Here is a 17,039-nt window from a genome sequence, read left to right as displayed (position 1 = left end):
CATTACCATTTATCATTTACTAGTATCCCCCCTTTACCCTCTTTCACCTCCCTATCAGCCCCTCCCCTCTGGTAATCATCATACAGTTACCTGTGTCTGTGAAGTTTGATTTTGTGTATGTGGTGTTTTTGTTTGTTTTTGCTTAATCCTTTCACCTTTTTTTACACAGCAAAGTATGAGTACTAGTTTCCCCCACACACACATACACACTAATTTAGTGTCTTACCAAACATTTTAGATTATTGTCAATCTAATAAGTAGTTTTATCTCATATATATTTTAAAATGTGCTCTTCATACAGTGGTCTTTACAAGAGACTTATTCTCCCATTTTCTTCCAGTCTCCCCAAATATCATTTGATCAGGAATGTCTTCCTTTGTCGTTACATGTAAAATAAAAGTGCTCTCTTTCTCTTTCTCTCTCTCTCTCTCTCTCTCTCTCTCTCTCTCTCATCTCCTTTCACTGCCAAATTTTTCTTCAGGGCATCTATAATAATAAAAGCGTAATATGCTAATTAGACCAAACAGCCAAACAACCTTCAGGTCATCATTCCAGACATCCTTGTGTATGAAGCCACAATGGTAGAGGCTGAGGCAGAAGCGGTTAGGGGCAATCAGGCAGGCAGAGTGGTTAGGAGCGATCTGGCAGGCAGGCAGAGTGGCTAGGAGTGATGAGGGAGGCAGGTGAGTGGTTAGGGGCGATCAGGCAGGCGAGTGGTTAGGGGCAATCAGGCAGGCAGGTGAGTGGGTAGGGGCAATGAGGTAGGCAGGCAGATTGCAAGAGGGTGCAGGCCGGGCTGAGGGACACACACTCCCCCCCCCTTGCGCATGAATTTCATGCACGGGGCCTCTATAATAAATACAGCCTCTATCTCCACTACCAGAATGTGAGCTCATTGAGAAAAAGGGACTTTTGATTATTTTGTTTTACTGGCATACAGTGGGTGCTCAATAGTTACTGGTTGAATACATGAGTGAATGAGTTATATAGTATGTAAATTAAATGGGAAATTCCATTAAGTTTCATTAATTAATACAAATAAAACAACAGCTTATTTTGAATTTACAGTCAATGGTGAAACTGAAGTTTATATTTACAACTTAAGTTCTGTCAAGTTTAAAATATAGAAATCATCTTCTGGCTTCTTTGCATTTCTTTGAAATGTTACCAGCATGTATATTTGCTTGTCACAGAAATTTTGTATGTGGTGATCTGCCACGACTGGTATTAGTGATCCCTCATCATCATCTATATATATGAACCCTAATATGCCAAGTGTCCCCTCGGGAGTTCGACCGACCAGGAGTTCGATTGCTCACTATGACGTGCACTGACCACCAGGGGGTGGCGCGGAATGAAGGTGGCAGCTGGAGAAGGGAGGTCCCAGCCCGCATCTGGCAGCTGCTAGAGATCCTACCCATGCACGAATTTTGTGCACTGGGCCTCTAGTCTACTATATAAGTCGAGGCCTTACCGTGCCATTTCCAGTTTAAAAACAATAACAACAAAACCCAGGGTTTTCTGGATTTTGGTTGGGCAAAATATAGTTTAACACTATTATGAGTAAAAGATTAAACAAGTAGTCCAAAACTAGCTGTGTCAATTATCAGATATGCCTTTTAATATAAGTTGTCGTGAAGTCTTAAGAGTGTAGTCATATTCCCATTTAGGGAATGCTAAAAAGGACAAGAACATGCACAACTAAATAACAATGGTTCAGTAAAGCATTAAGCAAGCACTTTCATGTAGGGTCTGTGTAGTTTTAAAAAGTCCCGCTTCTACCCTAGCTGGTTTGGCTCAGTGAATAGAGCATCGGCCTATGGGCTGAAGGGTACCAGATTCTGGTCATGGGCATGTCATAGCGAGCAGGCTAGATCCTTGGCTGGCAGGGTTCCGGTGTGGGAGGCAACCAGTCTCTCTCCCACCTCTTCTCCCTCCCTTCCACTCTCTCCCTAAAATCACTGGAAAAAATATCCTCGGGTTAGGATTAACACAAAAATAAAAAAACCTCTTCCCTTGTCCTTTGATTTTAATTGTCTCCTAAATGCATATGTGTCATCAAGCCCTATTCTCTCCTCACCCCAAGAATTGCTTGCCTACAGCATATTCTGAAACTTAATTTCTTCAATATTGTAGAACTCTACTGCAAAGGCCTACAAATGGCTCCAGCAATTTATGACCGTGTATTAGAGGTTTATTATGTTCAATCTTCATTACACTTTGGTTTTCTATCTTAGTGATTCAGCCACAACAGTCCTGTGATAGATGCATGTTGTGGATGACAACACATACACTTTTTTCAATAATGTAATGTAATTTACAAAAGATAGTGATGGTCTTCTAATCACTAATGGATCATGACACAATAATAATAATATTGACATAATGCTTTACAACTTACAGAATATTCATTGCCAGTATTGCATTAGATTCTCATAACAGCCCAGTGAAATAGTTATTAGCTCTAATTCTGGTGCTTGAAAGGAGCCTCAAAATGATTTAGTAATCATTTGGATTCTTGCTTTCTGTTATACCATACTGAGAAAGAAGAAATGGTAACATTCTTAAGAAAATGCCTTATTTAGATTGCTTATTTGTGGTGCAGCTTTCTCTGAAAGTTTCGTTTCTGACATACTGGAGGTGGGGAATTGCTCCTCCTGCCTGCCCTCCCCAACCCCTTCAGAGTTTCTTTTCCTTTAGCACAGTAAATTTTTACTGAATCATTACAATTTACTCTCTTCCACAGTTAACAAGTTAATGGGTAGTTTATAAATGTGCAATAGTTTTCATAATGTACACTAAAGCAAGATGTTCTTATTAAATTGAGTAAACTGACTAGTTACTGATGATAGTTTGATTTTTTTAAATGTATCTTTTTGTGTGTAGAGTTGAGAGTTTTTTCATGGGATATTACTATTAATATTACTATTAGATTTAAAGCATTTAGTTATCTTTTTTAGAGGAAATATTCCAAGTCTTTGTTTTATAATTCTAGGCCTCAAAAGAGTTCACAGCATTTCAAAAATTTGATTATATGTTAATGCTAGGTCTCTTGGGTAGAAAAAACTTTACAAAATTGTTTTTTTTCTTGAAGAGTATATTTATTTTTCAGTTTCATTTTTTTTACTGAAGGATTAAAGTTTTTCATCAGTAATAAAAATTTTAGTCTCTTCCTTGTGAATATTTTTGTTTTATGTCTAATCTTAATGTCTAAAAAAATAGTAACAATTGTAATAAAAGCTTCTAAATTTTACATTTTAATGAATTATAAATGTTCTATATGTAAACTGTCACAGCATGAAATCAATTTTCTGCCTTGATTCAATCCAAATCTGAGATCTCTATCACATTAATATTATAATTAGAAACATTAATAGAGACCGGCAACTTAAAAAGCATATTTTGCTTCTTGACAATTTAGCATATTTCTCTGAGTTCACAGGACTTCAAGAACCTTCAGTCCACTAATAAATTTATTAACTCAAACTTAAAAGAAGAGAAAAGTCTCTCTTTCTTTCTCTCTCCCCATGGCCAGCCTGCTAAAATAGATTATTCATGCTTATTTGATTCAGGTAGGCTTTTGCAAGCTTCCCTACTAGGCCTGGGAATGTGGTACATTGAGGCCTTTTCAGAGGCTTCTGACATAGACCAAGCTTTTATTGCATGGTGTTTTATTATTACCAAATCCTAGTCTCCACCCAGTTTGTAGGCACTCTGCTTATTCTTTTGAATCTGGAAAGGTTATCACCTACCTTAATCCATGCAGCAGTGTGGATTAAGGACACCAGTGTGCCCCAGGATTCTCAAAGAGGATCCTGGAAACTTCTTGTTTCTTCTTTTTTGCTGTCTTTACTAAATTCTATTGGGCCTTAGAGGGATTTGCATCTGAAATGGGCAACCTGGTGTTTTTATCAATGAAGACATCAGATCAAAGTTCAGTTAGTCAAGGCCTTTCTAAAACATTAAGGGGGCTTGGAATTACACAATAAAAAGATGAGCTCTAGCAGAGATTGCAGTAAAAACATTCTGAACTATAATCCGGATAAAGAATAGATTATAGGCCAAAGAACAGACCTTGTTTAAATTGCTTTAGACTAATAACTTTACATTTTAAAACTTTAAACCCTGTTTTTAAGAAACAAATTTTAACGTCATAATTTATTAGTCAGTACTTCATGGTAGATACTTGCATGGTAAATCTTTTGGGGACCATACTTCAGTATATTATATTGAAAAATTGGATAAGGACAATTAATAGGTCTCCTTCATTAACGAAAATAAATAGTACCTTATGGAGGGATGAACAGTCATTTTATTTAGAAAGTAAACACTAAGCCCACAGGCTCTGAATCGAGAATAATGTTTCTATTAGGCTTAAAAACATTCTGTTCTGTTACCGTATAATTTAATGTTTGTAAGCATTTAGTTAAGGGTATAAATTCTTAAAGTCTTAAAAATGCAAATACCGAGTGTCAAGCAAATATCTATTTCTAATCTGAATTACAAAGTTGTTAATTCCTTAGTTAAATAATTTAAGAATGTATTGTGTATTAGCTCTTCAACTACCTAGTTTATTGAATGTTTTGAAACTTGTCTGTTTTGTAGCATTCAGGACAGTTGAAATTATGTAAATTTAGATCAGAGATTTCATTAGAAACTATTGCCATATGAAACTGTTAGTAGTTCAACTTTGGATAGAGGTGTATATATTTCTAATGTGCTGAGTGAAAGAAATCAGCCCAAAGTTCATTCAAAGCAATATAAGAATAATGTCATAATACTAGGATTTTACTCTCCTATGTAAATAAATTCAGCATCAGTAGAGTTTCTTAAGAAAAAAATAATTTGTTGGAGAAATTGTTAGTATAGGGCACAAAAGAGGAGTTGTCCATTAACTAATGATTATGGCAGATTTCTGATTTACTTTAGCTTATATATACTTTCTGAGCTTTTTTCCCATCTGGAACACCCTAGTACATTTTATACTATATGCTTAACATTAAACTTGTAAGAAAAGTTGAATATGTATACACATTGTCTTGTGAGAATTTAGTTTTAAAATGATGCTCAATTTAATGTACATCAATAGCTTTTGGACCCCTCACCATGAATTAATTTGGCTTAAGTTTTCATCAATTCTTAGCTACTACATATTTGTCATTAAAAACTAAAATTTAAACAAAAATGATTGAAACTTACATATATTAAATTTTTGAATTTAGTAAGGTATAATGAAGAGTAAAAAAGCTAAGGAGGTTTTAAATTTGTATCAATCTTAGGGAACCTCCAGGAGTAAAGAAACATGGGCAATAAAAAGGTTGCTTTCTAACTATATAGTTTAAAATAATAAAGATTGTTGTATTTGTTTCTTTGAAATTTAATGCCTATGTATATCAGCTTTTTCTTGTTAACATTACAATGCATAACTATATCAGCATTTTGCTGAGATTAGGACAAAATAAATAGTAATTTTAAAACTTTTTTTTATCAATAAATACAAATTTTCTTAATAGGCTGGACCAGTATCATCTTCAAAATTTGGTCACTATTATGATGCATCAAAAAAAATACCACAAGAACTAATAGAGGCTTCAAAATGGCATGGATTTTTTCTTCCAGAAAAAATATCTTCAACTCTTAATGAAGAACCCTGGTAAGTTAATGACCCAATTTTTGTTTAAAGGTTAATAGAATGCATATTTGCCACATTCTTTGAAAGAATGCATGTCAAAAGTACATATCCTAATAATAAACATTAGTTTCTATATAATATGTAACCTTAATTGTGCATATGTTTCATATTATTTGATATAGTTTTCTTCTTTTTCCAGTCTTGTAACTATTGAACATTCTGTTACTCTTAATTGCAACTTAAAAAGTCTGGGCACCAAATTTATAATACCTGCTGTTTTTATTTTCAAGAAAATGTGAAATAGTTCTAAATCAGGCTATTTCAGTGTTAAATACAAACAGTGCTCTTTCAGAATGTAAATAAGTACCTGTTTTCCAATATTTTATTTAGTACAGTTTTCTATTTCTAGTAATGCTGTAAATAAAACAGTCTGTATTTTAGATGACTTAAAGAACTTAGGATTTGAGTTTTACAGTGAAGAGTTGTAGATATTAAACCAATACCTGTTTATGTTATGATGCTACTAACTTTAAGGCAAAACCCTGAAAATTACAATACTTGACATTGAATAATTTATAAAGAATAAGAATATTTAATTTTATCCCTATTGCAATTGGATCAAGGAAGAGTAATACATGGAATCTGTTGCTGTACTGTTAAACCATTATTTTCAAAGTGAGATGAGTTATTAAATGGAGATTTAATAGACAGGAAGTTGTGAACTGAAATGACTTAAAAATTATAGTCTCCTTTCCAGAAATATTATATAAGAATTTAGTGAAGATTATCATATTTATTTTTATTAAATCTGTTTCAAAAAGAAATTCTGCACTTCATTACAGTGTTCCCTATCTAGTCTATGATCACAGACTTACCCAAAGTGGTGCTTCGATGTCACCTTAAGGTTAATAGCTACTGTTAATGAATGACTGCTCTGTGTCAATCACTGTAGTGTGTGCTGTACCTTTGTTATCTAACCTGTGAAAGTAAATATGCCCATTTCCAAAACAAGATACCAAATTCACAGAAAAGACTTATCTGAGGCTCAACTGCGAAGTTCCAGAGCCAGGATTAACCTAAGTCAAAAGATCTCTTTTCCTTTTTGCTTTACTGCTTCAAAAGACTTCTGTGTCTCCTTCACCTTTACCTCTGTGTTACGAAGGAAAGAGTGCTAACAGAGAACTTTTTAAAAATCTGGGTCTTGTTCTACTGTTAACCTTGGGCAAATTCATTAGACTCAATGAAAATAAATATCTTCCTATGAAAAATTGAGGTGGGGGGAATACCACTTGTCCTACCTGCATCACTAATTTTTTTATTAAGTTTGAATGATTATATTGATTTTTACTAGTGCCTAATTTTTGCCATTCACTGAACCATGTAAAAATATATACATGCTTAGGAAATAGGTCAAAATAACTTTTCCATGATTTCATAAATAGAAAATGGTTGAATCCGGACTCAAAATCAGTTCTTTCTGACTCAGAATTCTTTGTTAGCAATAATGCTATACTTCCTCCATTCACAGAGTGCTTAGGGAAATAAAAAGTATAAAATGTACACTAAGTATGATGTAAGTACATAAAAAATAATATGGTGATACTTTGTAATTTAAAAATATATGTATGATATTGCTTATTTTAAGCTAGAAAAGACAAGGGTTTTATTCATTCAACAACTAAAGAGGAGGAATTTACATTTGTCAAAAACCTGCTTCGTGTCAGGCACTGTACCAGGCATTTGATCATAGGCTATCTAATTCTCTCAAAAACCCCCAGGTAAATCCCAATTTCATAGGAAACTTGAGGTTAGAGACACTAAGTAGCTTTCCCACGACTCTGTAAATGACCGAGCTGGCACCCAAATCCAGGTCTCCCAAACCTCTGCTCTTTTCTGCACAGATTGCATCTGTTTACTGGGTGCCTGAAAAACAACACCTAGGTTGGCTGTGAGAGTACAGTCTCCTGTAGTCTTTAAAATATAATTTTCAGACTGTTTTTGAGAACTAGCAGTTTTGCATACAGAATTGGAAAATTTATAGATTTTAATTATCAAGGCAGTATTTCATTTCATAGTAGTTAACTGATAATTCATTTATTTCATATTAAACCTAAATGCTTAATTAAATATAATTAAACTTGAAACATGTAATTAAATTAATTTTGAAAATGGGTACTTTACCATGTGAGATTCATTTTGATTTATGAAAAGCATGTGCTCATTTCACTAAAATGAACTTTACTGGTTCATTTATAAAACAATAAAGCTTAGCATTACAGTTGTCTATACTTTTCCTATAATTACAACTAGAGGATATAGTTGTATCCTACTGTCATGTATGAAGATATGACATATAATTTCATAATATCTAAAAGGACTGTTGAAACATGTAGAGTTATTTTTTTACAGTAAGAAAAGCTAAAGGTCATTTAAAATTTCCATTAACTAATTTAAAGTTATTGGTAGATTTTTTCTGTAGAAAATGTTCATACATACAATTTAAACTTTCACATTAAAGCCTGAGTATAAAAGCCGGAGATGTATCACAATAATATTATCCAGGTGATTTTTGTTTTTCTATTTTATTGTCATAAATCAGATATTCTGAATCACAAAACAATGATAGGAAAATGAATTTTGAGAATAATTTTATAGTCTAAGTTTTTTTAAAATCTGCTATTGTTTTGAATTAAGCTTTACTAACAGGTATACCCAAACACACTTCTGTTCCTTATAAGAAAGATTGCCCATTGTTCAGCACATGGATGCTCTCTCAACTTTCTTATTAACTAGAGGCCTGGCGCATGAAATTCGTGCACGCGGGGCAAGGTGCGTGTCCGTCAGCCCAGCCTGCACCCTCTCCAATCTGGGACCCCTTGAGGGATGTCCAACTGCCCGTTTAGGCCCACTGGGATCGGGCCTAAACGGGCAGTTGGACATCCCTCTCACAATCCAGGACTGCTGGCTCCCAACCGCTCGCCTGCCTGCCTTCCTGATTGCCCCTAACCACTTCTGCCTGCCAGCCTGATCACCCCATAACCCCTCCCCTGCCACCCTTATCGACGCCTAACTGTTCCCTTGCTGGCCCGATTGCCCCTAACTGCCCTACCCTGCTGGCCTGGTCACCCCTAACTGCCCTCTCCTGCAGTCCATCTTGTGGCGGCCATCTTTTGTACACATGGGGGCAACCATCTTTGACCACATGGGGGTGGCCATCTTGTGTGTTGGAGTGATGGTCAATTTGCATATTACTCTTTTATTAGATAGGATAAAACTAGCAACATACTCTTAACCTACTGTTTCGGACTGAATGTTTGTGAGCCCCAAATTTATATGTGGAAGGCCTAATCCTCAGTGTAGATAATTATGACTATACGGGGTCATGAGGGTGGACCCCAGGTCTGATAGGATTGCTGTCCTTAAGCAAGATCCAAAGACACTGAGCTCCCATGCTCTTCTTGGGTGCACATCCAGAAAAAGCCATGTGACCACACAGTGAGAAGGTGGCCATCTGCAACCGAAGGGGAAAGCTCTCATCAGACACCAATCCTGCTGGCACCTTGATCTTGGACTTCTAGTCTCCAGAACTGCATCAGAATGAATTCCTATTATGTTAGTCACCCACTCTGTAGTATTTTGTTATGGAAGCCCAAGCTGACTAATACACCTTCTATATTGTAAACTGTCACTTTTTTTATTATAGATATGTCAGGTCTTGAATATTGAATTCATATACTATTGGTAGTAAATAAAATAAATTTGTTCTGATATGTTTCTTTGAAATTCAAAATTTTATTTTGATATATATGTCTTAATAATAACTAATAATTTTTTGTATTAGCTAAAAGTTTTGTATTGATTAAGTTGGATTAACTGAATTTTGAGACTACCAGTTATCTTTACAGGAGAATATCAGTGGAAAGAGGCTAGGTATAATACTTAAGATTTTAGAAGTCATTCCACTTTTCCTCTCCTGCCAAGTCTCCTTACCAGCTTAAATAGAACCTGATGTAAGCCTTTTGTAATATTTTCCTAGGGAAATTGTAATTATGCTCCCCCTACTATCCTGCTTAACTTCTGTTCTTACTTCTGTCCGAACATATCACATTGCACTGTAATTATTTGTCTTGTCTACATCTTCATCTTCCCCCTCAAGCCCTGGAAATCCTTGAGGAAACAGTATGCTTTCTTTATCTATTTATTCCCTAAATCTGGGACACAGGTATTGAGTTGATAGTTGGTGAATTAGTAGACCAATGCACAAAGTATGGTAATAACTCAGATTAACTATAGCCTTGCTTTTAATATAAAGATTTAGTGGGATAAAACCAATAACCAAAATATAGCCATGTAAGAGTATATTTTATTTCAGCAATACAGATATCTTAGCTCAAGAAGCAGAGAACCACACTGTGTTTACAAGTTACAAGTAGAAAGTCATGAGAAAGGAATTTTGAAAGGGAGTTTCTAGCTAAGACTAGAAGTTCAGAATAAAAGTTATGAAGTTATAGTAGTTTAATAAACTACTTTATTAAAAGGATGTGGTGGATGATATATTAATACTAACATCTGAACTGTGGGAAAGGCAAGATATAAGTGTGAAGAGGGATTTTACATACCTGCTTATCTGCTGATGGTATAATTAAAGTAAGAAGATAATATCTGAAAATTTATAGAGAGAACTAATATCCTGAACATCAGGCTTGTTTATTTTAAAAAAATAAAGTTTGCCCTGGCCGGTGTGGCTCAGTTGGTTGGGCATCATCCCATATACCAAAAGGTCGCTGGTTCAATTCTCTGTCATGGTACATGCCCGGATTACAGGCTCGGTCCCAAGTAGGGGGCATGCAGGAGGCACAAATGATGTTTCTCTCTTCTTCTCCCTTCTGACAAAACTTCCTCACCTTATAAAATATGACAGGTTCAAAGTTCTGAGATTTAATCTGCCACCACCTCATCCCAGGAGTACAGGAATGAAGGAAATCCTCAGGCACATAGAGTGTAGATGCATCAAAATCAGAATGATGGGGCGCCTCCTGTGCACTTCTCTTTTCCTCCTCAAACCATTCTTAACGTTTGGTGATACCAGACAGTGGGGCGACTGCTGTCATCACTAATGTGGGCTTGGGATCCAGAATTTTGAGGGGTGGAGAAAGCCCTCAAAGTACTCCTGGTTTCAGATGCCAGTTGCTTCTTTGGTGATTGGGGCATTTTCTCCCTTGAACTTTCTCTTTTGAGAGAGCCATTTCCTATCACCATTCTCTCCCATTTTGCAGCAGCTTTGACAGAGCTGAGCAGGCCTTCACTCTCACTATCCCCTACTTCACTGTTTATTTCATCACTGATAACTTCCTCCTTGGCATCTGAGGAAGGCTTGAATTCCACATCAGAGCCACCAGTGTCATTCTCAGAGTCTGACATACTCCACCTAGGTCAGTGGTCAGCAAACCACGGCTCACGAGCCACATGCGGCTCTTTGGCCCCTTGAGTATGGCTCTTCCACAAAATACCACGTGCGGGTGCGCATGTACAGTGCGATTGAAACTTCGTGGCCCATGCGCAGAAGTCGGTTTTCGGCCTGGGCGAGTCTATTTTGAAGAAGTGGTTCTAACGCCGAGCCACACTCAAGGGGCCAAAGAGCCGCATGTGGCTCGCGAACCGTGGTTTGCCGACCACTGACCTAGGTCCTTGCACCTTAGTCTACACTTCCTCTCAATTTCATGATCTTCTTCATTCTTATCTGATGGGCAAATTGCACCTTCCTGTATATGGCTTTAATAGCCTTCTGCTAGCCCAGCCCTTTGTAGGGCTGTCATGAAAAATCCGTACATGGCCCAGCCGGCATGGCTCAGTGGTTGAGTGTCGACCTGTGAACCAGGAGGTCACAGTTCAATTCCCAGTCAGAGAACATGCCCAGGGTTGCAGGCTCGATCCCCAATGAAGGGTGTGCAGGAGGCAGCCAATCGATGATTCTCTCTCATCATTGATATTTCTCACTCCCTCTCCCTTCCTTTCTGAAATCAATAAAAATATATTTAAAAATAAGTAAATAAAATATAAAAACACTTTTAAAAAATCTGTACATGAACTTGGGTGGACTTCCCTTTCTCATGGCTGAATGTTCCATCAAAAGGGTGGTTGTAAACCAAGCAAGGCCACCAGGGTAACCCTCCATCTTGATCCAAATCAAATCACATAGTGATAAGTCATGGGGCTGGAGTGGACCATGGTGCTGCCTATCTCCAACAGCCTTCCATTGAGGTTCCTTGCCTAGGACAGCCATGGCAGAGCTGACCAAGGGCCCAGCCTCACTGCAGGCCGTGTCCCTCAAAGGGAAGTGGAGGCCCCATGTGAGCAGTGCCACCTTCCCCCGAGGACTTGAACAGGCCTTGTTATCCTGAACCTCATTTTGACCAATAAAGAGAAATTACCTGCTTCCGTGTTTGCTTTTCTGTCTTTTAAGGGTCTTCAGGTACACAGAATTTAGTTGATCATTCTAGCATACTGGCATGCTATCTTCATTGGTATGCTTTGTTTTTATTTTATTTCCCATCTCATTCTCACATTCCTAATCCCAGTCATCTTCCCCATAGGCATACTCTCTATGTATATCCTTTCAAATTTCTGTTCTTCAATAAAGTAATCTTTAACCCTTAGCTTCTCTCTTTCTTTCTCCCTCCCTCTCCCTCTCTTTCTCCCCCACCCCATCTAATCTGTCAGCAAACCTATCAGCTATATCTTCAATATATCCAGAGCCTGATCACTTCTGATCACTTCTTACAAATGTCACCTCCTACCATGCTAACCTGTCACCCACATTTCTTGTCAGAACTCTTGGAGCCCAGCCTGTGTAGCTCAGTGGTTGAGCATCAACCTATGAACCTGGAGGTCACGATTCGATTCTGGTCAGGGCACGTGCTGGAGTTGCGGGTTCAATCCCAAGTGGGGGGTGTGCAGGAGGCAGCCGATCAATGATTATCTCTCATCATTGATGTTTTTCTCTCTTCCCCTCTCCCTTCCTCTCTGAAATCAATAAAAAAATATTAAAAAAAAAAACACTCTTGGAATAGCTTCCTCTAATTAGTTGTGTTTCTTGCTCCTTGGTGGCTCCTGTCACACAGGTTATTGAGCATAACCATTCTCAGTGGTTCCCTGTCACACATCAGATTGTTTAGCCTACACATGCAGTTAAGCATAAGAAAGAAAAATAATAAATGATAACCTTCAGGGTAATAGTAATGGAGTTTTTACCTTGAAAATTACTTGTGAATAGACTTCACAGTCTTTATAGTCACATGCAAAGTATATGCTAATGTAACTATAGTTATTTTACACAGTTAAGACATTTGATATTGTGCCTATTGCCTTATAAGTATATCTCACTATTTGTCATAGGTGAATACCTGAAATATATGTGTAAATAGATTTTTGTTAATACAAATCGTTTTTTCTCAGTGATTTGGACAATAATTTCAAAAATGCTTCATCTTCACTTTAAGTTAATCTTAATTGGTAGGGATAATAGTTTTTTTTTTCGTTAAGTGTTTCTATCAAGCAGTTAAATCATTATTTAGATGCACCAGAAGTTCTAATTTTTTAAAGCACAGTAATAAGTCATTTTAATGAGAAAAATTATTCCTAAAAAAGAAAAATGTCATTCTTGAACCATATAATTTTAAGTCAAAATGGACAACAGAGATTATCTAATGCAACTCCTTAAGTTAACAGATGAGAAAAATTTGAAGCCCAGACTGAAAAATTAAAAACTTTGCCACATATAACAGATTTAGCTAGAGTTGTTGCTAGAGATCATACTAGAACCCATTGGGCTATTCTGGTATTTAGTTTTGAATACATTTGTAAATCTACACTTTTTAATATTACCAAGTTAATATGAGTGAATGTCTATACAACTAAGAGGAATATCTTCCTAAATCTATACACCTTATTATTTTATTTGATTACGTTTAATGGAGCCATGTTCAAACCTCATCTCAGCCACATGTTTATTTGAACCCACAGACTTTTCATTGAATCTGGATCTCACTCTGAGGCTTTATCTTAGTTTAGCCAAAGTGCAAATAGCTTCAAGTTTTAGAAAACTTGAGTCTTAAATGTCATATAATTGTTGTACAGCCTTGGGCAAATCACTTAGCTTCTAATGGGTCTTATTTTCTCAACCATAAAATGGAGCTAATGACTGTACTAACTTCTCAAGGTTATTGTAGTGATCAGGTGTTGTGACAGTGATGCAAAACATTTTTGGTATTTATTATGTACCAGACATTTTATCAGCTGATAACATTAAAATTAAATCCAAGTGGTCTTGTTAGAAACAAACTGAGCTTGTTAAGCTGAATAAACATTTCACTCAGTTAATTTTATATATACATAATTTTATCTTTGTATATATTTCTCATACTTGCAGTGGATTCACCCTGCTAGCCAATAATATTTGTTCCCCTGGCTAGACTGACAAGCAAGTACCTTCCCTACATCATTCCAACTTCACTGCACATGTGCCCATTTTCCCCTTCATTGGGCCACTTTCCCCAGTGATTTGCAAGGAATGGACCCGTGGTTTCCTGGGAAGTGTAAAGGTGCAGCTTCCTGGTGAAGCTGCCCAGATGACCATGCTTTTAATGTCTGGCCTTCCCTTTGCTTTCTTCCTATTATTAATATTAATAACTAACTAGTTACGAGGGTAACAGTGGTACATTTATTCTTTGATCACATTAAGACTTGTAAGCATCCCTTTCTTCATTGTTTGAGAAACAAATGTAATTATCTACTTGATTTCTTTTCTAGATATACTACAGCTGATTCATTTTCTTATAGCAGATATTATCTTAACTAGAGGCCCTGTGCATGAAAATTCATGCACTGGAGGGGGGTCCCTCAGCCCGGCCTGCCCCCTCTCATAGTCCGGGAGCCCTCAGGGGCAGGAGGCAACACCCCATCACACCTCTGCTGCTGCCACTGCTGGCAGCGCAAGCCTCAGCCGGCCCTGGTTACCTGAGCCTCAGGCGGCCCTGGGCGGCTGGGCAGCCACCATTCGAGGCTTGCCTGTGCCTCGGGCCGGCCCTGGATGGCTGGGAGGCTGAGGGGACTGGGGGACTCCGGAGGCAGGCACACGGAGCCTTGCCACACTCCTGCTGCCCCAGCGGGGCTGAGGGGACTGGGTGCCGCCATCTTGTGGCTGTGGGCACTGCCATCTTTGAGGGCATGTCAGTGAATTAGCATATTCCCTCCTTATTGGCTGTGGGCACTGCCATCTTTGAGGGCATGTCAGTCAATTAGCATATTCCCTCCTTATTGGCTGTAGGCACCACCATCTTTGTGGGCAGTCAATTAGCATATTTGAGGGCGGGGCAGTCAATTAGCATGTTCCCTCCTGATTGGCTGTGAGTACTGCCATCTTTGCAATAGTGTGAGGGTCAATTAGCATATTCCCTCTTTATTAAATAGGATGACAAAATTGCTTTTTACAAGAAAACCAGCTATTTGTTGATATAAATTAAAGATCTCTGATACAGAATGTCCCTTAAGACTTCTTGTTGATATTGATAGGCACACAATTTTTTTCTATCTACTTTTTAACCTTTTGCACTCGGATGTCGAGCGTGACTCGACACGGTTAGCATTAGAATAAAGGAATCGAGAAAAAAGCAAGCGAGTGCAAAGGGTTAAAACTGTTAAACTTGGTCAGCAATATGTAAATTTACATTTGTATCATTGTGTTTCTTTTTCCATGTTTGTATATTAATATAAAGAAATAAATTCCTGTCAGACAACATGGCTTGGTAATATCAGCAGACACATGAATAATGTACATGTAATTTTTTAACTAAAAACAATTTAAATGCTTGATATGTAAAAGTAAAAATTAAATTTCTAATAATTTTCATATTCTTTGTACTATTATAGTTGTAAAGATATTGTGATATCTTAAGATAGACCATTCACTATAAAACTTGTTGAAAATTATGAACCATATAAAGTAGCATACATAATTTGAAATGTAGTGCCTTTGGAGCGTATCATAAATACTTTGATAGCCTAATCTTTGTTAAGGGTTTGGAAACATAAGGAAGCCAGATTTATATTTATATCTGGGGTTCCTTCTTGCTAGTTCCTTCTTTATAAGTTACTAGACTGTTGAACAACCACAACAAAAAGGCAACATTCTCAAAATTAACGGGGTTTAATAAAAAATAAATTTAGATGACAATAGAAGATAATTATTTTCAGCCAAAAAATATATTATCACAAATATTTCTGACAAAGAAATGTATCTCATAGAGATTAACAATACTTAGTGTTTTAATGTCAATCCCATATAAACTGCTTCAGTTTTAAATGCTATAATTTTATGTATGCAAGAATGAATATCCTCAATTAGTATACCTAAATGTATTGATTTTCCCAATTTTATTTTGTTACCAGTATTTATTTTCCTAGAAATTTAATGAGCTTGGAGAAATTTGTTTTACTTATCAAGTTCTAAGCATTGTTGATGAGATTATTTATATCTGTGTTAAATAAGGGAAGAGGTTGTGATGTATTGGCTTTATGTCCATTTTTGTTCTTATATCAAAAGAAACCCCTTTACTTTTGAAGAGATTCTTAGATCTACTAATAGCTATCTTAACAGACTGTAAGAATGTAAAATAAATAACATATCATGTTGTCTGGATAAATGATGGCAACTAAAAAAAACTAAGAAGTAATTTATGTATGTGGTATTGATAATGTACCTTCAGGTAGCAAATTTACTACCAAGTACTTAAGCAGATTTTATTAATGAACAATTTTGGGCAGAGTGTAAATGCTTTAAAAAGTTTGCACATATATGAAATAATAATTTTCTTCGGTAGATTCATAATTGGTAGATTAGGATGCACTGGGTATATTCTTGATCCATACTCCTTTAACCCATAGTGACATTCATCAAATGGTTGGCTGGAATTCATTTCATAATCTGGGACCTTGGAGCAGATTTTACCCCCTGTGCAAAGCTAATTGACCCAGATAAGAATTAAATCTGCTGTGTTCAGAAAGTAGAGCTAGCCAGGACAAATATATGTTAAGATATGAAATAATCACATCATTGCCCTATGGAATATCATTTTTATAGACACATTTTCTCACTCATGGAAGTAGAAAAATGTGTTCATGTAATTTGTATTTTCACTGCAAATGGAGAAATAACTGTATGAGAAATAATTATACCACTACATCCTTCAGTTGGAGACATAGTTGTTTTGCAAAGAATAGGGTTATTTTCTCTTGGTTTTCTTTTTTGTTTTTGTTAGGTAGGTACTTTGGGGTAGATGTGAATGTTCAATACAATGTTTACAGAGATGTGCATATATTTTTGCTGAACCACTGGCCATTGATTTGGCAC

At 36.6% G+C, this 17,039-nt stretch overlaps 1 protein-coding gene across 2 annotated transcripts in view; it reads left to right on the top strand.

Annotated features, from left to right (window-relative positions):
* The window catches only part of ELP4 (elongator acetyltransferase complex subunit 4), a 170,170-nt gene that overhangs the window by 27,257 nt on the left and 125,874 nt on the right, over positions 1-17,039 (top strand). For both annotated transcript variants that reach the window (XM_079786923.1, XM_079786924.1), the window contains exon 5: positions 5,514-5,653. In XM_079786923.1, coding sequence (XP_079643049.1) covers positions 5,514-5,653 — 140 coding nt within the window. The remainder of the gene's footprint in view (positions 1-5,513; positions 5,654-17,039) is intronic.

This window comes from Cnephaeus nilssonii (genome assembly GCF_951640355.1).
Source record: "Cnephaeus nilssonii genome assembly, chromosome: 13".
In the NCBI taxonomy this organism is placed as follows: domain Eukaryota; kingdom Metazoa; phylum Chordata; class Mammalia; order Chiroptera; family Vespertilionidae; genus Cnephaeus; species Cnephaeus nilssonii.
The sequence above is the reverse complement of the archived record's forward strand: the minus strand, read 5'-3'. Positions and strand labels throughout refer to the sequence as shown.